General features: G+C 30.6%; 1 protein-coding gene across 7 annotated transcripts in view; it reads left to right on the forward strand.

Annotated features, from left to right (window-relative positions):
- Window positions 1-25,315, forward strand: part of LOC134721270 (piezo-type mechanosensitive ion channel component 2-like) — a 94,959-nt gene that overhangs the window by 16,012 nt on the left and 53,632 nt on the right. For 4 of the 7 annotated variants that reach the window (XM_063584133.1, XM_063584129.1, XM_063584131.1 and 1 more), the window contains 12 exons: window positions 649-808; window positions 1,874-1,975; window positions 7,541-7,762; window positions 8,182-8,442; window positions 9,237-9,381; window positions 9,912-9,941; window positions 12,716-12,775; window positions 13,845-13,984; window positions 15,597-15,745; window positions 17,538-17,684; window positions 18,421-18,527; window positions 19,145-19,296. In XM_063584133.1, coding sequence (XP_063440203.1) covers window positions 649-808; window positions 1,874-1,975; window positions 7,541-7,762; window positions 8,182-8,442; window positions 9,237-9,381; window positions 9,912-9,941; window positions 12,716-12,775; window positions 13,845-13,984; window positions 15,597-15,745; window positions 17,538-17,684; window positions 18,421-18,527; window positions 19,145-19,296 — 1,675 coding nt within the window. The remainder of the gene's footprint in view (window positions 1-648; window positions 809-1,873; window positions 1,976-7,540; window positions 7,763-8,181; window positions 8,443-9,236; window positions 9,382-9,911; window positions 9,942-12,715; window positions 12,776-13,844; window positions 13,985-15,596; window positions 15,746-17,537; window positions 17,685-18,420; window positions 18,528-19,144; window positions 19,297-25,315) is intronic. The other 3 variants (XM_063584132.1, XM_063584135.1, XM_063584134.1) reach the window with 3 other exon arrangements.

Below are 25,315 nucleotides of genomic sequence, written 5' to 3' on the forward strand. Positions count from 1 at the left end.
ATAACATTAGAACATTGTAGAAGAAGCTTTATGTTCAACTGATGTGAATAAAAAGAAATGTTTGGTACAGCCACAACTGAAAGAAACCCAACAAAAAAAAAAAAAAAAACAACAAAAACATGAAACATCTAGGTGTCTTTATAATATATCAGACTCAAGATCACACTGAGTCTAAAAATGGTGTGAATGAATCTGAAAGAGAATATCAAATATCTGACATTAATAACAAACTCCTTGACAGACAAAAAAGCATTTAGATATTACTTAAGAACATCACTGATTTCCAGGGACAAATATTTCAAACATATTCAGTGTTTTGGTTGATTGATTGGTACTTGCCTAAAAATAGCATAACAAAAATCAACAGTCCAAAAGACAATATTAATAGAACACTCAGTATATTTATTAAAATAATACAGATTTGTATATTGAGAGAATGAAAGATCAGATTGTTATTCCTCAGACATGCTTCTGTTGACAATATTTTTCTCTGAATAACAATCTGACTTTCTCTCAGCTATGTGTTCAATGGTGTTATTCATATTATTTTCTTGTTTCACATTGGTTATTTAGTTATGTCTGTTATTATAAGTTTTATTCTTGCTTCATGAACAAATTTTTTTTCACCACTTGATTATAAAATTTCAGAATAATAGGACTAACAGGTATCATCAAGACTGACTGTGAAAGAACTTGGTATGTTGACTTCCATGATGCTAGTCAATGGCCTTGGTTTGTCAATCCTGGAATCCTGTTACTGTTGTACTTCACACTAGCTATAGAAAGCAGGCAGTGGTTACATCGTAAGGTAATGTATGGTTTACATTGGTGAGTTACTTCCCTTTAACTCTGAATAATTATCCTAAAAAAAAAGCATTGTAAGGATGTTCCATAATGATTAATATTTTTTTTATTGAATTGCATGAACTATTAAGAAATCTCCATTACAGTCTTTTTTTATTTTATTTTCTGCACTTACACTTGTTAAGCGGAAAGAAGATTTAAATTTTACATACTTTCAAAGGAGGTAGTTTGTGGATTTGCCTACAGTCTGTAAAGAGGTGCTGGCTTTCGGCAATTTTGAATGGCTGCATCTGTCAGTTAGTACACATAAGTAGGGTATAGACACTTAAAAATACTGACTCAGTGACTCACCGTCCAACTTTTACTCATACATGTATATAAATGATATGTTTCTTTTTTCATGGTTGTTTAATTTAACTGCATTGTGCTTGCACCATATTAATCCCAATGTTTTTTAGTTTCCCATGTGGACTATGCCACATCTACAAAAGGAAGATGTGATCTTGTATCCTCAAATTATCCCTAACTGCAGATTGGAGTTTCTGATGTCATTCATGCCATTATAAGCCTGCTTTTGGATTGTTTGATTGAAAGGATTTTAAATTTTTTTTAGTAACTCATGTACATTCCATGTTTTAACCCGGGAAGTAGCTAAAGTGTATCAATTTGTTGATTCATAGTTTTTCATGGTTTAAATTGTTTTTTTTTAACAATTTGACATATTCCTTTTGTAATTAATATGCACATTATATAAATAATTTTAGATGTCTATTGTAATGAAATAGCATGTTGTTTTTCCTAAGAATTGATTTTGTGATTTTTCTCATAAATGCATTTGGTTTATTCTGTATAGCATTTTAATTTGAAGTTTTGAAGAAAAAAAAAATTAAATCATATTTCGGCAATTATTTATATATGTTTTAATTTAAAATCCAATTTAAATATTAGAACTTTGAAAGGCATCTGCAATTTTTCGGGAATGTCTTTTTTAATCAAATGCTATACAGAAATGTTTCAACCAGTAAATTTTATATGTTTTTTGCATTTTGCATGTTGGCGTGTTTTACAGGAACTCATAATCATAGAGGAACCAAAAGCAAGAACCCGTAGTAAAAAATCAAGAAAATCTTCAGAACGGCAGGTAGCCCTACAGGATCTTAGCCAAAGAGAGGTTGGGTGGAATTTCCAATTTTACGGGGAATACCCGTTATTATAGATATTGCTTTAGTTCCATGTATTTATTACAAGCGCATGTTTTGTTGTATTTTATTATAGTTTTAACATTTTAATTTCTTGATTTTGTTGCATTTTGTTTTTTGGGGAATGAGGGACTGCTTTAATTGTTATATGTTTTTAAATTTTGAACAGGGTACTTGTTTTATAAAGTGAAAAGAAATGAAACTTTCAGAATATAGAATAACTAATGAATAATAAATATTTCTGTTATTTACTTGTATTACTAATCACTGTTAAACCTAATTTTTTTTTTTAACTATGAATACTTTTTTCTTAATATATACTAGTAATATTAGGTTTGATATAATTCAAATTGTAAAATAAAAATTAAACCATTTTTTCCAACAGGGAAAGACAAGGGTAAAAATTTGAACATGCTCAGGAACTGTCTCAAAATGTTGCCAGGATCAAGTTTTATTTTTCTATACATACCTACTCGCCCCTGAAATTTTTTTTAATACCTATATCAGTGCCAGCTAACAACACTATATCCATTGACAAATATTATTATTTTCTATAGTATAACAACACCCTTGTTGAAATTTCTTTTTTTAAGTCTTTAGTTTTGATGTGCTTATTTTTTTATATAAAATATCAAACAGAATACTGTGCACAGGAGAGGAGTGGCATCTCTCCTTGTGAAACATTACCTAATGAGCTAACATGCTGAAGATTTGGCTCTATGTACCAGTCTAGTACAAAGCAAAGTCTTTATTCATAACAGTGGTCTCGCTAGCCCAAAATAGAAGGGCGCCGCGCCCTGGGTGCCCTCAGTGGCGCCATCAGTGCCTTCATCCGCGCCCTTCTGCCCTAACGTCCTTTTTCAAAATTGTCTTGTGCCGTTTTGGTAAAATTTCCTTTTTTTCATCGATTTCTGATCTCCAAATTAATTACATATATGACACCTGTGTGATTGCCCCCAGGTTAATCATGTCATTACAATCAATCACATTGATAAAGACTTCAAAGGTGTTAATTACTAGGTCATTTAATTAGGACAATGTATCTTTTTGTCATGCATTTGATGAATGTGTCAGCGAGTGTGTTTAGCTTGGGTCGGCATTTCCGATCTTCAAGTCACAATGAAAGTGTATAAATAAAGACTTTCATGATTTAAGAAATAAATTTAAGTCATGAAAATAAAACTATGCCTTCACAGAAATGCCTTCCATTTCAAATTGTTAAGAGACAATAAAATTGAGAAAGGAAATGGTGAATATGTCAAAGCGACAACCACCCGACCATAGGGCAAACAACAGCCGAAGGCAACCAATGGGTCTTCAATGTAGCGAGAATTCCCGCATAGTTTTTAACTAACGAAAACGTTTTGGAAATTGATTTTGGAGTTACTTCCCCTGATTTAGCTTATTACAAATTTGTGCCCAAAAAATATTATCTAGTATTAAAAAAATAAATAAATAACCAATTGAATATATAATAACATTATAATCACTGGTATTAAAGAGATAATGGTAACTGCAATTACGATTATCCCAATATGGCGACGGTAGATATAGGTAAATTCTTAACACTCATTTTTCTTACATGTAGCATGCTTTTGTCAATAGTTACTCAGCTGCAAGGTTTATCTATACCATTACATCATATTTGAATCGTAATGGTGCACTGGAATTGTCTAAGCGCTGTGAAAATAGCCGTTGAAAAATTCGGGATGATAATCGTAACTCTATGGTATTTTTCTTCTTTGATAATCGTAATTTTCTTAATAGGATAATAGTAACTGAAACATAATAAATGTGTCTTTCAGCATTTCAATGGTATTTTGTGTGTTAAAACTGTAAATGCCCAGTTTAACGATGACATTTACGCATACACAAATAAATGAAGAAACTTACAGGTTAATATCTAGGATAAATTTATTTATTTATTTACATGAATTTATTGCTATTTTGAGCATTTTTCCTTTGATCTTTTTTGGTGATAATTTTCATATCATGCTTCTCGCTTGAGATGGAAAAATTATCGCTAGAAACTAAGGAGGCCACATGGCGTTGCTTACGAAATTGACATTGAAATTGACAACGTCGTCATAGGTAAAATAGCGATAAACAGATTCTCATTGGTCATCTCAACTCGATTGCTTTTCTCACTTTCGCTGTACCAGCTCAAGCGAGAAAATCAATCTCGTTGAGATAATCAACAATAATCTAAAAAACTGCATCGGATTTAGTTTTGTCTTCAACCGACCCTCATTGTCAATTTTTCACATGTGTGTCGCCTGACAATTATTGTCATGTATCATAATTTCCATCGCTCATTCACATATTTTGTGGCATACCTATAGTGTTTGGAAATTTCTGTAAATTAACAAAGTTCGTGATTTCCCATTTCCAAATTTCTTGAAGCTTGTTCACCCTTCCAATTTTATGATATACTAGTATGTAGCTGTTTTCATAAGAACTATTAAGTATATATGCATAAAAAGAAATGTCATGAGATGTTGGTACGTTTCGTAAATAATTCATCGCCATAATTTCATAATATGCTATCAGATTTACGTTTTTAGTGTCAATACCAATAAAACAGTTTCCAGTTATGATTATCTTTTTTATTTTTAGATACCATAATTACGATTATCTTTTTTCCGAGTTACGATTATCATTCCGAATTTTTCAACGGCTATTTTCACAGCGCTTAGACAATTCCAGTGCACTGTTACGATTCAAATATGGTGAAATGGTATAGATAAACCTTGCAGCTGAGTAACTATTGACAAATACATGCTACATTTAAGAAAAACGAGTGTAAAGATTTTACCTATATCTACCGTCGCCATATTGGGATAATCGTAATTGCAGTTACTATTATCTCTTTAATACCAGTGATAATGTTACCTAAGGATATTAACTGTCTTTGAACATATCAAGAAAAATATATTGCAATTTCTTTTTGATAATTATACTTTTACCAATCCATGTTCTAAACATTGATAAATTATTAATACAAGTAATGTCAGTGGTTGGATGTATTCAAAGCTGTATTTTTTATATAAATAAAAAAAAGATATAATGGCTGACAATGGGTAGAGTGAAGTTAAACTATAAAAACATAATATGTTGATGAAGATGTACTACAAAATTATACAAACAATGCAATAAAGACTGGTTGAAATGCATCTTTATTTAAAAAACACCACAACATTTACAGTAAAAAAAAGAGATTCGTAACTGGTAATACACACAGAAACAGAGACAAAAAATTTAGCAGTGCCTTTTCTTATCATAAAAGTGCCCTGCACTCCACTGGCACCCTGCCCCTTTTGATTTCTTGCTAGAGCACTGCATAACATACCCACATGTCATTATCCTGAGTACTTATAGGAGTTTAACATACCTCCATCATGGAAACAACATATATAAACATGATATGTTTAAATGTCTTAAAAGTTATCATAAAGCTACCTTGAGAAAAACAGTAAACTCATATTTCTTTTGGTCTTTTTATGATTATGGTGATAAAAAAAGTCTTTTAGATTTTGTCTAAACTACCTACCCTGCTGACATTAAACGCCATTTTGGAGAAAAAACCTGCAATATTTTGAGATAGTACTTTGAAATGTGAAGAAAACACAAAAGCATGAACAGCTTGCCTTGAATGCACTGGTTAGTAGGGTTGAAAAGGCCATAAAATTGATAAAAAAATAGAGAATGGGTTGTCTAGTGGACAAAAATCTAACGATATTTGTGTAAAAATAGAAATTAGTATCTCAGGCACCAGTATATTTATTTGGCATGCTGCATTGTTTATGCACATGAAATGAATCAGTTCATAATAGTACGTACAGGATTGCTTTATGCCACCTCAGCACAAAAACTAGAACAGGAGCTATTTCTTAAAACGCAGAATTATGTTAAAGTTCACATTTTTTCTGTCATTTTGAAAAGAAAATAAGTTTTAGTTGTAGAAAATTTTCAGCGCATTCAATTCAAACATGAAAGGTATCCTCTGCAGAAGAGAATATTTATCCTTATGACACTGAGATATCTGGCAGTTTAATATTGTAAAATTTTGTGTTGGTCTTTGATTGAAATTTACCCTGTAACAATAATTCATGATAGATAAACTGGTTCCAATTGCTGACTTAGATTAGGGGATAGAATGTTCTTGTAGCATGCATCCAGTTTAGTGCTTTTAAAATAAAAAAAGTGTTTTGGTGGGATTTGAATTTACCTATATTGTTTTAAGATGTAGATAAATATAAACATAGAATTAGAAAATAAGTTGTTGCAAAATCAAGAAATTAAAATAATTAGGAATAAAGACAAAGTTTTGAAGGAAGGATTGAAGAAAGGAAGGAAATTCCACCAAATCTTTCATTGGATAGAAAACAGATGTCTAACACTTTCTTTACAGTTGACTTAATTGATATTTTGGAGAAGGTATTTTAATTAAAACATTAACTGCTTTTTGCAGAATATAATTAATGCTGTGTAAGTTAAATTAGAAAATAACATACATAAGGACAATTTGAACTTAAAATTACATTACAATTAACCACAGCTTTTCCTTTTGAAATTTGTAGAATGAATTCATTGTTTCTGGTTTCTTGGAAATGGTAAATTTGAAAAAAATAATTATCATCATTTTGTTCCTTGACCACTATGTACCTTGACCATTTGGAACCTCATGCAAGATCATTAGTACCATATGAATGATCAATATGTATGCCTTTCATACCATAAGGAAAATTAATGTGTCATTTCATGATAAAATATATCCAATAGATTATAATGTTTACTCCATATGACAAATATTTACTCAGATCTAAATTTGATATTGTCAAATACTCTTTGATTGGTCGATTGTTGCTTGCTTAACCAGTGGTAATATTTTCATGCCTTTTTAGTATGAAATTTGGTTTTAAATCATTTATAGGTCTTCTAAATTTTCTACAGCTTGTTTTTCTGCAATGTTATAATAAATGAAATAAGAAAGAGTATTTAGTCTATATGGTACTTAATGATTTTGATCATTGGTACAAAATGACAAATTTTGGGTACACAATGGTTAAGGTATGAAACAACTTTTATCCGTTAATTTGTTTCGTCATTATTTTTATTGATTTTTATTTATTTACTAATGTACTAACATTGTTTATGAGATAAGTTTTTGCTTGCTACGTTATGTTTTATTATAATTTATTTGTATTCAATTGCTTTAAGCTTAATATTGCACAAAATATACACATATTTAACATTTTAACTATACTAATTCAATGTAAATATATGTTGGAAGAGGTATTTATATGGTATATTTGGTTTACTTCTTCATAAATAATTGTAATAAGAATTTCATAAGTTGTCTTATTGGTTCATGGCAAATGTGATTCATAAAGTACAGATTTTGACTATATTGCCTATTTTATAATTTGGGGTTAACATTTTTTGTGTACTTCATTTTTTGTACTACAGTAAAATTAACTTGACACTTTATATCATAACAATTCATGGTCAGTAATTTTATATGCTATACTTTTCAGCGATTGGTTGAAAATGAGAATGCATCATATAGTACCTTTGACAAGGAAGGTTCCCCAGCTATGTCTGCAGCTTTTGAATCTGATGAAGATGAAGCTGACGGTGACACTAAACCAGCCAAGAAGAAAAAACAAGTGAAAGAAGATGTCAAACGTCCTTATATGGTGTCCATCTTTGTTTATGCAATGAAACAGAGTTACGTTTTAGCTCTGATTGCAATGATGGTAGGTCAACAATCATATTTACAGGGAAATGTAAAATAAATTTGTTTGTAAAAACTGTGAAATGTAGGATTAATCAGGATGCAAAAACACAGAAATGTAGAATTAATTAGCATGAAAAAAGCTATTAATATTAAAATTAGCAGATGTATGAATCCCAATGAGAAAACAATTCAATTGACACACAAACAACTATAGGGTACTGTTCAACCTTCAACAACTATCAGAATCTTATACAATACAGTTAACTACAAAGGCCACGAAATGACACAATGTAAATAAATTCAAACAAGAAAACCAACAGCATGATTTATGAACAAACAATAAACAAACAAAAATTATGACCAGACAACAACTAATGTATACACTGAATTACAGGCTCCTTCTTTGGAAGAAATAAATTTTGTGATTATTATTTTCAGGCCTGGAGTATCACTTTCCACAGTTGGTTGACTTTTGTATTACTGTTGGGAGCTTGTATAGTGTGGATGGTTCCAAAGTCTCGTGAGCTGACCTTATGTATATCTCCATTGCTGGTTGTGTATGGAGAATGTCTGCTGATAATTCAGTATGTCTTTGGAATGAATTTGAAAAACGAGCTACCAGAAGTAGTAAATGGAGTGAAATTGAATGAGGTTGGACTGAAGACCTTTCCTTACCCATGTTTACAACTTGCTGTACAGGTATACAAATAGAATCATATTGTAGATTTACCGACTAACTAATCTTTATCAAATCTGCATTAAACTGAAAAACTGTGTAACATGAACTTTTGTATATTATGACATACAGTGATTAGTCTGTAGAAACTTACCTATCGAAACAAATTAGTTTGTTTCCAATTGGTTAGGCTAAAATAGGTTTCACTTTGATTCATTGACACTTAATTTTCTCATTGATTTGAAAGATCATTTATATCTAAACATCCAAAACAGAAAAGAATGTTTCTTGTGTTTTGCTTTATTTAAAAGAAAATTTGGGATGGTATTTTATAAGCAGGGGGATGGAAATTACACTAAAATCAAGTTTAAAGGTGATATTTATGCAAACTTACAATATGTATATAAGATTAGGAGATGTGGTATGATTGCCAATGCAATGAATGAGACACCAATCTAAATGTGTCCAAATAATGTAAATTTAAGCAATTAAAGGTCACCTTAGTGGAATTAACGCCTTCAACAATGAGCAAAAATGATACTAAATAATCTGCTATAAAAGACATGACAAAATGTGAAACAATTAAACATTTGCATCTGTAGGGTTGTTTATTTGGAATTTCATTTATTCATTGATATTAGTGAGCATATTTTAGCAACCAAATCACATCTTATTTCGAAAACATACTGTAAATTTCCATGAATACTGCTCGATAGTAAATGAGTAAATTGCCATTTTTGTGTTGAAGAGCATTTGTATGGGAAAAAAATTACTTACCACAAAAGAACTGTTTTTAAGTCTAGATTTTATTTTGTAGATCCTATTTACAGCTATGTTTTGGTTGACACTACGACAGTTTATGAGAGAAAGAAAAGAAAGAAAGTACCATCTTGGATATCAAATGGAAGATGTGTCTCCTAATGGTGATTCACCACAGTCGCCGTCTGCTCGGTCATTCTTTAGTATGTACAAACCCAAACATCTCTTCAAATATATTTTTTAATTGGAAATCTAATTAAACTTTATTTTACCTGTTGAAATATTATGCATTTTTGCTAATATATACTTCTAGTCGTTGTTGTAAGTTTATTATGCACGAATGTATTCAGATCATTCTTAGAAAACATCAAAATACTGTGGATTCATTTATTTTTATGAATATCAATTTTCATCTGTGAAAAAAGAATAGAGTTACATCACACATTTATATTTAGCTATGAAACCCCTAGGAAACTAATTGATACAATTTTCAGTGTTATTTTTGTTAAACATTGAAATTTGGCTTTTTGCTTTGACCCCAAAATTGGTACTCCATGAATAAAATTAATGAATTCATTGTTTTTAAGATGTAATAAATTATTGGAGTTATGTGTAGTAGCTATATATAAAAGCAAATGTAACATTTCCTAACATTTGAATTCTACGTTTAAGTATGTTCTTCTATGTTATAACCAATACTGAAGTTTTTTTTTCTTTTTGATGACATCATTAGACTCCCAATTGTTAGACTCTGAATCAACAGGTACTTGCACACTAGTAGTATATACAAGAATTTATATACCAATACATATATAGTAGAAAAATGAATAAGATGTAATCATGCATCTTTCATGATTTACAGCATGCAAATAGTATTTGTCAGAAAGCATAGTAAAACAATATTCTTAGAGAGCAGTCATAACACAATTATTTTAAAGTTAGTAAAGACAACTGTAGTTGGAAAGTGTTCGACATCAAATTCATATTTAGTGCATAGAAGCATTGCCGGTCCTATATTTAAAGCTGATTGGCTATTTGTTTCCCAAACCTATTTTAAGTAAAATGATTTACATAAATTACTTTTGATTTTAATGCATTTCCGTTCTTAGATGTTTTCTACCATAGCCTTCTGACAAAGGTTAGAAGTATCTGAAGTTTTGAGTTACCTGGTACATTATGTTTTCCCCATTTCATTATCTTATAGTCAGGCAGGTTTGTTAAGGTTTAAAATAGAAGATTGTTACTTTTCTATCTTTGTTACCCATTTAGAGAGAGCACCAGGTTCTCAGCAAGGTAATGATTTGTTGTAACAACTCTTAGATGGGTCTGTAGTTTGCCTATTGTAAGGTCAAATTTCTATCCAACATACCGGTACCTTTATTTTCCAGTGGCAGTCCAATTTTTCCAACCCTTCAACCCAGTTGACCCAATTTCTTAGTGTATTATGGTTGATTTGTTGTTGTCCCGACTATGCATGAAATGTTTGCCACTGGATGTGAAACAAACAACTATCAATCTGTCTATCCATCTATATTCTTTTCAACTTTGGTTTTACTTGTTGGATGTTTTGCTTACTCTCTCCCAATTGGGGTTAGTAAGGATTTGTTTTTGTTTCTTTCAAAAAATTATACATAGTTTAGTTATACATGGACTACATACATTAATTTATTTGATTAAAGAACGAAAATAAACACTACAAGAGATTTTATCTGTACATGCAACTCTTAGGTGGTTGGATGCAGCTGCAGAGTATAGATTATAAACGTAAGACTAACAAACTTAACCCTTTCTTCTTAAGAATAATGACAATTTTCATTTCAAAGTTTTAATTCATAATAAATTGCTTACACCTTTCTAACCAGATTTAAATTTTATATTTTTGTTTTTATATAAGTATCTTAAGAAGAAATCAATTAGAGGGAAAAGTTTTCTCTTTTCGGCAATGCTACCTCATTTCATAATTTAAAAAAAATAATTTTTTATTCTTTTTTAAAATATTTTTTTTTATAAGAAATTTTCTTTTTGATTCTATAATTTATGAGATTTTCTAAAATTCATTTGTGAAATGAGAAAGCATCTGCACAAATAAAAAAATGCTTTTCATTTAAAAATGCAAAATGTTTATGAATTATTTATCAAACGAAGAAAAATGAAACATTATCTGAAAAATTAATCAGTTTTATCATCAACAAACATTTTTAAATGAATAGCATAATTTTATCTGCATGAAAAAGAGAGAAAACTGCTACAAGCTTGAGGTGAAGGAATAATAATTTTAACAATGGCTAATGAGGCCAAATTGCTAGAATATATTGACATAGTTTTGTATTGAAATGATCCCAAATTTAGAGACTAAAGATAGAAATGAAAAAGAAGGGTTTTGGTAAAAAATGGCCTGGTTTAGAGGTTATTTTGATTTTATTTTTACTTCATGGGTCATGTGATCTGAGTATGCCTTGGTGTAGTGGAAAGTGTTTGTTCTGCATCATATGTTTTTTATAAGGTCGTAATTGTATAGATTGAAAAAGAATATTATCAGATATGCATGCATTTTAAAAATGAGATCATTTGATATTTGTAATATTTAAAGTAAAAAAAATCATTTAAAAAAATAAATTGGCGACTAATTTACATTTTACTTTGAATATTTTACATAGTCTACCTAAGTACTTTTTAAAACATATTGAATGTTATTCTTAGTGGTAGTTGAATTGATTTAATGTAGAAATAATACTGATTTCTTATTTTCATTTAAAATGATTGAAGAAAAAACAAAACATTTACCAATTTTTGGTAACCGAATTTAAATTTCCATAAAGCATGCAAAATCTATTTCAAAAAAGATATCTATTGCAGCATGTGCACTAAACAGTAATCTGAAAACTGGCATGGCAAAATTTCTCTAAGTATTAATGACAATTCTTAATTGTATATTTCAAAACATGTCTTGCTTGGTCTTAAAAATAACAATATCTTAGATTTAATGAAATGTTTGTTCATTTAAAATAAATTTGATGTAATGTTATAAATATTAATAATGAAAGAATTTCAGGTTAGATCTGTTGCATCAGACCTCTTTTTAACAGTTAATATTCTTTTATCATTTGTAGCTAGGTACTTTTTGTTCAAAGTTTTGTCTGCAGTTGAACTTCCAATAGAAATTAGTTTGTGATGTGTGTTCTCAAAGAATTTTATATATTATACACTTTTGGGGGGAAAAGAGGGGGGGAATTAAATCAACATTGTATAACTGTTATTAGCAGTTATTTAAAGGATCAATATATTTACATGGACAGTATAGAAATTTGTGTGTTCTTTCAACAACATTACTGAAAAATACTAATTTGAAAATTATTGAAATCCTAGATAATTCGTTAAGTGAATGCATAGCTGTAGAATTTTGGGGAAAAATAGAAAACTTATGACTTTTTGTTTCAGAATTTTAATAATAACTAGAATTTTTTCGAAAATTGATTCTTTGAGGATATAAACTTATTGCTATTTGTGTCCGTATATTAATAATGCATGTTCCAACAGGTTTTCCTTCAAGAGTGGATAGTGTTGATGGTTATGACAGTAGTACTATGAAAAAAATAGGTATGGAATGTCAATTAAACCTCTGTCAGTTGAATTCTCATGTTTTCTATTGTTTTGTTTATCGATTAAAAAAGTAACATGTGTTTTTTGTCGTATCCGTCTCTAAAAAAAATACTTATTCGAGTGAAGTCATAGCTTGGCTAGACTTTGAGTCATTAAGTATAAAGTAAAATTAGTATTTGATATTTTAAGATCATAAATGTGTAGGTGTTTGTTTCAGTTGAATATAATCCTAATTTCTGAAATAAATGTTTGAAATTCTAATTATGATTTTTTAATTTTTGTTTTTAAGAGTACTGAATATTTTATTTCAGATTGACATTAAAGATTCAGTGGTAGAAAAATACAATTATTTCAGTATATACTAAACCTATATTTAATTCCCAAATTAAAATTACATATCTGTGGTCATTTTCCGATAAGTTTAAATGTACTTATATCGTTTTGTTCACAGTCTAGCATGTTATATTGGACTTTTCCAGAAATCGTTGTGAAAGGGTTTAAATATCAATTCAAAATTTTATGGTTGATGTTTTTTTCCCTCCACAAATGTCATGCATACTTTTTGGAACATAAACAATCCAAATGCTGTAATATTTGTTTTGAAAACCCTCACAATTAATTCTGGAAAAGTTCTGATGCTCTCAATTTTTTGTTCTTTGTACATGCTTCTATTAAACTTTTAATTTTGAAAACTGATTGTCTTATTAACATTTACATTTTTTTGCTTCTAAACTCTGTTTTAACTGAATAATTTCATTCCTTCAATAAATGCTTCGTCTATACTAAGCCAGCCTCATTCTGGCAGTTGCTTTTTACATGGTACTGACCAACTTCAAGCCATGTGACAATTGCTGACTAATTTATTTTGAGGATGTGCTAGCAAACCTGCTTACCGTAGAAAATAATAATAAAAATCTGAAAGCCTATCATTGTTAATAAAAACATAATTAAATATTGTCAATAAATGAGGTACTTAATGGAATTTAAAAAATAGCACTGTTGCGCATCCCGTTGTGGTTTTCCACATCATCTTCAACATTGTAAATTTAATGGGTATATTTTACAGGGAAATACATGTGGAGTGTGCTAGCTAAGTACTGGATATTTGTATGTGCTGTAATGATGCTACTGATCTCCATACAGGAAGTGGTTATTTATAGAATCATTTATATGATCCTTTTCCTCTTCTTTGTACTGACCTTCCAGGTAAGATTATCTTCCTTTCTAGACCGGATGGCAGATTCAGAATCACGTGTTGATTCCATTACATAGTTTTTTTAGGGGGTTGGTAAGAGTGTGGATATTGTTGTTTTTTTGTTGATTGGGTCTGTTTTAAGATTAATATGATTTCCGCAGAATCAGAAGATAAAAATAACTTTAAAATTTTGCTTTTTTTCTCTGTAAAAATCTTGTCCACCGAATAAAATAAGAAGATGTGATATGATTGCCAATGAGACAACCTTCCACTAGAGACACCAATTGACATAGAAATTAACAACAATAGATCACCATACTGCCTTCAACAATGAGCAAAACAAGTTCTCATTTGGTCAAGATAATAAATGTTATTCAAAATGTAACGTTATACAGTGAAACCTGTCCAAACCGAACACCCACGGGACTTTGCGTTTTGTTCGGTTTGCACAGGTGTTCGGATTGTAGAGGTTAACGGAAGTCGACACCAAAATAATTTTGGCATTTACTGACAAGGGATCATAGGTGACACAACAGACGACAGTTTATTTTTGTGTTGATTTAGATGTAAATGTAAAAAATAAAAGAAGATGAAGATAGACGTTTGGTACATTTTTGTTTATAAATCAAACGCCACTCCGTCAATCACGCTCGTCAATTGGAGATGTCCGACGTGGAGCGATTTTGCTTTTTATAATTATTTTCTCATCCGTAAATTCACTGACCAATTCAGATTCACTGTTAAATGACGATTCCGTTGTTGAATCGGGAACGTCATTGTGCACACGAGTTCTCTGACTAAACTGGTCACCCGCTGATTGAAACTTAGTGCACATGATAACAGTGAAGCAACAGCAGGGATCAAGTTTATTCTCGGACTTTATCGTTGCTTTTAAAATAGCTAACGGAAGTCTTTGGGAGTATTCGAATCAAATATATAGGGCCTCTAAAGGGAATACAGCAATTGAAATCCGTTGACCTTGTTGTGTTGCACGACCTCTTAATCAAGTGAAAGGCTTTAAAACTATTGTTTAATTAAACAGTTTAGCTACAGAATGAAAGTTACGATTTTGTGGCCGTCATTATTTAAATAAGGTGCATTTAATTGATCTGAGGAAAATTTCCTTTCTTGTCATTATCGGCAATAGGTACCATTTTAACGCTTCTTTACAAAAAATTACTTTCTACATGGACATAGACATGCTAATTAGTTTGTAATAACAACTCACAAGTTCATTAAACCTCAAATACCCTCGGGAATACTCTGTCATCCTGTGTTTGTTTAATTAAATCATACAAATCATTAATAATATTTTATTGTTTTGATTGGTATTGATCGATTTTGACAGGTACTTTAAGATACAAATTTACTAACGAGCCTTCAAAAAGCGTTCGGAATTCGGTGTTGACAGGGTTCGGTTTTTTCAGGTATATTAACGTTAAATCATAGGGAAATTTTGTGGGACTTTGAAAATTGTTCGGTTTAATCTGAAATTCGGTTTTATCAGGGTTCGGTTTACCCAGGTTTCACTGTATATAACATACCATACATTTGTGACACAGTCATTTAGGATCCATTTTAAACATTGTTGATAATACTGATTACATTATTTTATTTTTACAGTTGAGTTACAGACTATGGAGGCTCACCATGTTTTTATTCTGGTGGATAGTAATTATCTATTCTATGGCTGTTTTGATTATCCTGTATACCTACCAGTTTAGTGACTTCCCAATGTACTGGAAAAATGGAACACATCTGTCAGATGATGTGTGAGTTATATTTAGAAATAAATCAAAAGCAAAAACCAGGGTTTAATGTCAAAAAACTTTACTCAGTACTCTGAGAAAAAAAGTTGTGCTCTGGGTACCAAATCTATAGTTTAAAATTGAGAATGGAAATGGGGAATGTGTCAAAGAGACAACAACCCGACCAAATAAAAAAACAACAGCAGAAGGTCACCAACAGGTCTTCAATGTAGCAAGAAATTCCCGCACCCGGAGGCGTCCTTCAGCTGGCTCCTAAACAAATATGTACTAGTTCAGTGATAATGAAAAGTTAATCAAATCTTTAATTGTTTAAATTCTGAATCTGAGTATGATAATTGTACTTAGAATTTTTATGACCATAAGGTCTGATATTTTGATTTGACAGCTAAAAACATGCAATCTTAACTCATGTTTTGAAATTAATTTTGCTGAAGACATTAGGATCTGATTATATAATCTCTAATGTTGTTCATAGCACACTAGCACAATAGCACACTATGATATGTGCTGCATTGTATGATTTGAATAAAACTTGTCCTGCCAGTAACTATTTACCACTATTGGCAAGTCTCTGCGAAAACAAGACATATGAAGGAAAGACAACCTGTCATTGGCCCAAAAATAGATTGGTTTAAGCTACAACAATCTTCATAAAAAGCTTCTTCTGTAAAGTCTTTATGAAAAAACTTGATACTGTTCTCTTCAATTTAAACAGTTATATTTAGAATTGTAACACGAAATACATGATGCTGATTTGGTCCAAATCTTCTTAAGGATGTACACCTCTGAGGAGCCAAAAATTTCTAGAATTAAACTTTTTTTCTTAACCTGATTTTTAGGTTTATAAGACTGTAACAAATCAATTGGTGAAGAAAAAATCATATGGTGGTTTGCTTCTTTTTTTGCTACGGCCCTTTGAAAATGCCAAATTTTGATGATTTTCTCACTTTTCATCGATTTTTACCTATTTTTGGGCTATTATCGTGAAAACAATCACAGTTCCACAATTAAACTTTTTTTCATACTTTCCATAAAGATGAAGTGGACCAATCTGAATAAATTTAACTTACAAAAACTATAGGTAGGTGTTAATATAAGAAAGTTTTATCATATTTTGATGCTTTTTTGTGTAAAATTTACCATACTGCCAATTTTGTATTTTTATGATTTTTCTCATTTTAAAGAACAAAATGCATATTAATTCAACTTTTTTGTTATAAATGATTGAAAAAATACATATCTAAGAAATTTGAAAAGACCAAAATGAGATGGGATGTATATTATTCTTGTAAACTCATTTTTTGTATCCCTCACCCATTTTCTCAAAATTTTGACTAAAAATACTGACTTGAATGGTCGTAAAATTTGAAAACTGGATTATTCAAAAACCGTTCATGGTAAATACACAATTTTTTCACAGAGTTATGTTTGATTATAATATTTTTGAAATTCATTGATATTTTCCACTTCTATCATATGTTTTGGAAATAATTTAAGAACGAGATTTCAACGAGACTGAACGAGACTGAAAAGTCAGAAGAATACATCCTTAAGGAAATGTATGTAAAATATTCATGAAAGAGAATATTTACTCATATTTGGGAAATATATAATTACTGGTCATCATTGGTTGTCTGACAATTTAAAAAAAAAGTTAATCAAATCTTTAAACTTATTTTTGCCTTGAAGCTAAACAAGTACTACTTTATTCGGGAAATTCTTTTCATAATATTTATAACATCTATGTACTAAAGAATTTTCACTTTTGAAGGATTAAATTTTTATATGTTTACAGACTGAAAGATATAGGACTAGAACAGTTTAACACAGCCACCCTGTTTGTGAAGCTGCTGACACCAACAAGTTTTCTGATTGTTATCATATTGCAGGTCCATTATTTCCACAAGGAATTCCTTACAATCAGTGACTTAAACAGATATGTGTAAGTCTCATCATATATAACAATTAGTTTAGTGGTAAACATTTTATTTAGAAGTGCAAGAAGCAAAATGCTGTCCTTAATCAAGTCTAACTTCCATGATTGAATAGGCCACTTCACGATTAGTTTGCCATATTGAATAGGGAAAGTTTTTTTTGAAAGAGGTGGAAATAGTATGATAGTACAGGAAATCTTGTGCACGTTACCAAGAAACAGCTGTGTTTTAATGATGTTTTCCCATATTTTACAGACCAATTTTACCTCCATTATTATAATTTCCCCCCTATTCAATATGGCAGAACTAACTGTGAAGAGGCCTATTCATAGACAATAGATAATTTTATTTGTTGTTCATCAAACTGAAATTTTGATTCTAAATTGGTTTGTAAATATGTTGTTTTAAACCTAATCAATCAAGCAAGAAGGTTTTTGTGTAGGTTCTAAAAATATTCCCTAGAATACCTTTGACTTTGAACTGACTTTTTATCTCCTTAGTTTTATACATAACAAGCAAAAGGTATTTTGAAGAGAATTGGATACTAAAAAAGGCATGTTTAATGCAGGGAACTTTCAGATAGTGGCAGTTTACTGCAGGAAAGCACTGAAAATTAATTTTCAGATGTACATGTAAAAAAACTTAAAATCCTTGTAGATAGCAGATGCCATGCTTAAGATATTGTAATTGAATAAATGAGATATTGCTAGAAATATTTGGAGGAAATGATATTCTTCATTACAGGAAAGATTCAGAAGAAGTAGACACTCAGCCTCCTGGTCCTGCAATCTCTGATACAGAAGGGGGTACCACAACTGATACAGATCATGTGGTCTATACCAAGACTAAACGTAAGTTATAACTAACTCTGACCACAGTGGGAGATCCAGATATTTAAAAAAAAAAGGGGAGGATGTCTTCTGTCTGCCTGCTCCAGTCATACTTCAGTGATCATCCAAAAATTTTGCCACAAAAGGGGGGGGGGGAGGGCAGGCCCTTTGGATCTGCCTATGGACAATGATATGTGATCCAACAAAAGATCTTAAAACGGGGGGAGCAATAACTCGGGGCTCATCTTGTTCATTTCAAATTGGTGATAGCACAAAGGAATCTGGGAAAAACTAGCTTATAATTGGTTATACATTTTTCAGTTTTGGTAAAATTGGTACCTCTCAAATGATAGTGATTTAGGAGCCTCAGTTTCCCAGTGCTCCTTATTAATTCAACTAGTGTACCACTAGCTTTTCCATACGGAAGTTTTAATTATTAATCCTGAACATGGTTAGTGCATTTTATTCCAATCTTCTGAAGGTCAATGGTACCTTCCTACTTTCTCCACCAATAAAAAATAACTGCCTCCAAATACCCAATTGTTATGAAACACCAAAATTCCATCAATTGATAATAACATTTAGACTTTTACCTGACCAGCACCTTATATTTAATTTCCGATTTGTTCTGATTTTAGGATGGAGAAGGAAGCTAACAGAGTGCTGGAATAAACTATGGCAGCTGTGTAGTGATTGGTGGAAAATTTTGTCTGAAATTTTCTGGAGACTGATGGAGATTCACATTTTTAAAATTGTTGTCTTTGTCATCATTATGGTTGCAGTTCATGAGGTTAGTGACAGTACACAAAATGTTCAAATATTCATTATTATTTGTGGAATACAATTTTTTTTAAATTTTGTAGGAACAAATGAAGCACTTATTGAAATGTTCATGGAATTACAATTTTTGTATAGCCATATAGGCCTGAAATTGCTTACATTCACTTTATTTGATATATGGTGGATAGTTGTCTCATTGGCATTCATACCTCATCTCCTTATTTTCATTTTGTATGCAGACTTTTGTAAAACTAAGAAATCAAATATTTAAGAAACTATAATTTTTTCCTAAATGTACCCACGAAAATATTTTTTATTTCCAAATTAACTTTTAGGAGATAACTGTATTGTATTTTAAGCTCCGACGGCATCAATTGGGGATTTGATGGTCGCAAATTAAGTTTACTGGCGACGCGTTAGCGGAGACAGTAAACGGGTATTTGCGACCATCAAATCCCAAATTGATGCCGTCGGAGCTTAAAATACAATATTGTTATCTCCATTCTAATGAAACTGACAGAAAACAACGTTAAAACATGTATTTAAAATCCGGCATATGCCGTCTGCGCTTGCGCGTACGTCCCATAGCATCAATTTTCAATTGATGCCATGTAAGAAAGTGACGTTATCCAATCATAATGAACGTTACAAACGTTGTTGCATTAGAATTCATTTTATTTGCAATACACATTTTTACACATTTATTCTAAAACCAGTTGTTGGCATGATTCAGGGATTGGTGTTTTTCTTTAAGAATTGATGATGATATGAAACTTAACCATTATCGGGAGGAATTGTGCTTGATTTTCATATGATAAAGCCATAATCATTCAATTGGTTTGATTGAGGTCGGTAGCTGGCATGTCAATAATTTTTAAAATAATTCCTTGTTTTAATGAACCAACAAGCTCCTTCATTTCGGACGTTTACTCCTGGTTTGCCCACTTTTAATTCTACCAATTAACTATTAATAATGAAAACAAAAAAATCAAAAAGTTTGATTAGCATATGTATAGTCTGTTCCGACTTATGCAACGAGTTTGTTTATGTTTTCTTTAATATTATAGAGGTATGTATTTTTTTTGTAATTCCATTTTCATTTGTATAAAAAAATAATGAATAAATGAAAAATTTTCACCATTATTTAATATCAATTCAATCTGGATCACCTAATATCACCCCCAGATTTTGGTGGGGTTTGTGTTGCTTAATCTTTAGTTTTCTATGTTGTGTCATGTGTACTATTATTTGTCTGTTTGTCTTTTTCATTTTTAGCCATGGCATTGACAGTTTATTTTTGATGTATGATTTTGACTGTCTCTCTGGTATCTTTCACTGATCTTTTAATCAATTCATTTAACACATATGTACTAGGACAACACCATGACATTCAGTTATAAAAAAGTCTTTGTAATTCATTAGTTTTTGAATCATTTTCATGATATAAATACACCAATACAAGTTCTCTTTTATTGCAAACATACTTTATATAAATATATGAATCAGTTTTATAAATTTTATAAATTTACTTAAGGAAATAAACAAAGCACTATGGTAAAATAAGTAATATGGGGCACTATGTGTAAAATGATTAGAAATACAATATTTTATATATAAATCAACAGTCACAAAACATTATATTTACAAAGTCACAAATTACAATATTTCACTTAATTGCTCAGTTCAAATGAAGAAGATGAGATGCTGCGTCAGATAAATCAATCATGTTGATGAGTCCTTGTTGGTATCTGTCTTTCATTAGTTGGAGTCTTGTGTCAATTACTCTGTTTCGTTGTCTTCTGGGTGGGCAGGCTCCTCCTGTTGCATACTGGATAATATTACATTCGCTTAGTATCTGGTTCTTCATCAGTAACTCGATGATCTTGTAGATGTTAGGGTGGGCATGTTTAGGTCTCTTCTTAAGTTTGGTGTGCCATCCTTCCAGGTGATTTGGCACGGTGCAGGGTCCTTCTGTATAGTAGTAATTCATGGGAAAGTGGTATCCTTGTGTGAAGTAGCTTTTCCAACTAACCCTGAGAACACTGTCTCTGCTGCGTTGTTGGTTGATGTCTCGTATTTAATAAAAACTGCTTCTAGTTTAAGTTGCTACAAGTGTTGTTGAGTGATTTATTGTATATGGCTAAAGAAGCGTGAATAGATGACCTGGCTACTGAACAGTTGCATTTATATTCTATTTGAAATAAAAGTTCAAAAAATAGAAAAAAATTCAAATGACATTTACTCTAATCTTTAGTTTCATTATTTTGCATACTACTTTTTCAGAATGTACCAATACTTGACAAATTGTAAAAATAATAAACATGTGTTGTACAGATTTTTTCCTATTTCTTTTTTCTGTTTGTCAGATTAAATCCATTTTCCTGCCAAAAAAATATATCATATATAGAATATTTTTGCTCTTCTTACTTGATTTAATAGCAGAATATAAGATCTTTTTAATAACTTTATAGGTAAAATAAAAGGTTAAAAATATAACTAAAATTCATAAATAAACTTTAAATATTAAAACAACAATTCCCCTATGTTTACATATGCAATGTAATGAAAAGTGGGCAAATCAGGATGACACCATTTCAGACAAATTAACAATGGTTAATATTTCCGGAAAACTCTCTAACTGGTAAATTTTTCACATCAAATGGGTGTTATTGGATTGGTCCATATAGTTATGTTAAACCAAGACAAGCTTAAAAGTTGTAATTTGCTTCTATTCTAATAGTCAATCACATGTCTTTAAAGGGAAAAAAATGCACAAAATTAATCACTTAAAGGGAAACTTCACCAAAAAATCAAAAATTGATATTATGTTCATTCTGTATAAAAATGCTCAAATTCATATATATTAAAGTTTTATTCCGCTAGATAAGCGATCACCATCGATTTTAAATTTAGAGTATCAATTCTCTGCGATCCGCCATCTTGTCTTCGTTCCCGAATAATAAAAACGATATGTCTATAAACCACAAAGAAACAAAACTACAGTAACCGATGTAGTCGTAATTGCGTGTCAATATCTTTTCAATCGTACGGTTGTTTTATCCGACTAACTAACTTGATACGGAAAATATTCTTACTTTTTTTAAATTACCATGGTCTGTTGTTTTTAAACTGTTGATATTGGAATTAGGTGAAAAGTCAAAGTTGAAATCATAAATAAGTGTTCCGTGAAAATTGTTTTCAAAAATCTAATTTGTTCATAATTCTTTAAAGTAATAAACTTTTTTCAAATATATTTTGATCTTCCCTCATCTGATCACCAGCATGGCTAAAGGTATTACTTCCAAAGGTATTGTGAGGGGTGTGAGGTGACACGTCCAGGTATTCAAGCGATTTCCTGTCGGGCTTGCAAGTTCATGCATCGTTTCACTTCTGCAGGTATTGATCAGTGTACACGGCTGATAACTTATGACTTATAACTTTCCATTTTGAACTATCAGATGTATAATATACAACTCTGTCTTACTTGCCATTACTAAACTCATACGCTTGTTTATAAATAACATTTCTGGTGTAAAGAATATAATTCATAAAAATATAAATAATACCCAAAAAATAAGATTTGATGAAATTAAAATCTATTTAAATATTTTTTCCAAGGGTGAATTTGGGAAAATGTAATATATAGTCATTGTCAATAGTGAAGGACAGATTGGAACAGACCAGAAATATTGATTTAAAAAAATGTACGCACTTGCCGACGATTCGTTTATACGACTGGATAGAAAGTTACGGAACTATAGCGCAATTTAAAATATATACATGTATACATTGAACATAAGAAAAAAACATATATTTTGAATAAATAGGGGTAAAAGTGTTGTAAATAGACTAGTCCACGTATGCCAACAGTATGTAATCATCGAATGTTGATAGACTACAGTTGTATACCAAAAGAAGAAGAGAACCAATTTGATTTAAATACAGGTCGATGTATAACTTTTGCTTTGGTTCATTGAAGCTGTGGACCTATAGGAAAATCACAGATTCATATTTCAATAAGATTGTTCTCGAACAAAGGAAGGAATTCGTCATCACAATTGTTATATATGCCACTGGACGAACACTAATTATCCCCAGGGGATGTGAATATTTTGCTGGGAAACTTTTGAGTATCAAAGTTTCAAATTAATTTCAGGATTTATTTTCTTTCTTGGTATTCAATAACAGAAAAAAGAATAAATTACTTGTTCGCTAAATAGGGGTATTCTTGTCAGATAAAAGAATTTTAGTTATATTTTAAAAATAGGGAAATATGACATTAAATTTGTTCTGTCTTTTTTTAAACATCGTTAAAACGATGTGTGTCTAAGGTGAACGCCACAAGAACCCTGTAATACTAGTACGAGAGTATAGCATGTAAACATTCCTTGTATTGGAAATCTTTTCATACAGATTGACAACTCATTGTCCGATATGCATGTAATATTTGCCACATGACGCCCATAGTTTTTTCTACCATCATCACCTTATTCTTTGATATTGCTGTAAACATTGATGGTTCACACCCAAACAAAATGGGAGTAATGGACCTTCAGAGCTTCTCCGTGTTATACACTTGTGAAATATATAGCCGAAATTTCTGTATTGAAATGAATCTACATCTCACAAACAGGATTTTCAAATAACGATTTTGAGTAATCACCTTACAAACCAATATAAATGTATGGCAAGATATAACCATGAAGGAATTCAGTTTTTGTCAGACGCAAGAACTCATCACTATATCATAAACGTATACTTATATATATGCATACAGTTTCAAATATCAAGAACAAGCGGTCGATGTCGATAGTCTGTTTTCTAACTGTTCAGAGTTAGACATGTCACTTGTTCATTCTTGGAAGCCTTCATATTCCCCGTCTAACGATGAGAACTCTTTCTGATTGTGTTGACTATAAATGCTTGTATGGTAATTCTGTCGTTTATCTGTACAAGCGGTTGCATTTCCTCTCCTTTCCCAACAAACAAACGAACGAAACGCCACTAGTCTGATTTCTCTGGAGCTCATCCTCAATGGCTCTTATACGTCAGGAAACTTACATGTATACTTATAATGATTGTTTCATGAACAACGATGTATGAACGAACTATTATAAATTCGTCAATATCAGTTATGCATGACTAAATTATAAATGTTATTACAACTACTGTATTACTTATTTGGATTAATGACGGCTATCATGTTCAACATTGCACAAATATTATCATAAAATTTTAAAAAAAAATCCTCAAAAATCCTCAAAAGAAATAATGCCTTAGCTTAGATAATTGGTATTCTTTTCACAAAAAGTTTGTGTAAATGATTGTCAAATGAATTTAATTATGTAAGAATAAAATGTTAAAAAGAAACTAAAAAAAAATCATGCATGTTGTATGTTGTATTTTTTTGTCAATTAAAAACTTTAAAATTGCGATAGTTTTATTAGCATTTAAATCACAGCCAGATTTGAATACAAGTTAAGAAATTCCGGTAAAGTCAATGATATCAAACAGATGTACAATGGTATATCAAATTGGATAATATTGCATTTAGTTTTTATTAAAGATTAAAACTACTATTTTTGGCTTCATATTTGAATCTTTACGCCAATTCGCTAAGCAAGTAATCAAAAATTGTTTCCTTTTATTTTTATACACTTTCGGAATTACGAATCTGAATTTTATTTTCAATTAATGTACACAATTTAATTATTGTATCTTTATTCTCATCGTGTATTAAATCTGAGTGTATTACATCGTGACAGCATAGACTCTTTCTAATCCCTTCTGTTTATCCTTTCCAAATAACAACATTTATACCTGTGTACGCTTGAACTCACACCTGCGGCTAAATAGCTACAAGGTAAACGAATTGACCTCAAGCCGAGAAATATACAGTGACCTTTACAAAATAATATACACACTCTGCTCACACATTAGTTGCATTGAAATGATTATCAAAACAATAACGGTAAATAGAACTGAAATATTTTCAGTTCAATATCAGTAAAAATGTTCAATAAATATTT

The sequence above is a fragment of the Mytilus trossulus genome, chromosome 6, assembly GCF_036588685.1.
Source record: "Mytilus trossulus isolate FHL-02 chromosome 6, PNRI_Mtr1.1.1.hap1, whole genome shotgun sequence".
Lineage (NCBI taxonomy): Eukaryota > Metazoa > Mollusca > Bivalvia > Mytilida > Mytilidae > Mytilus > Mytilus trossulus.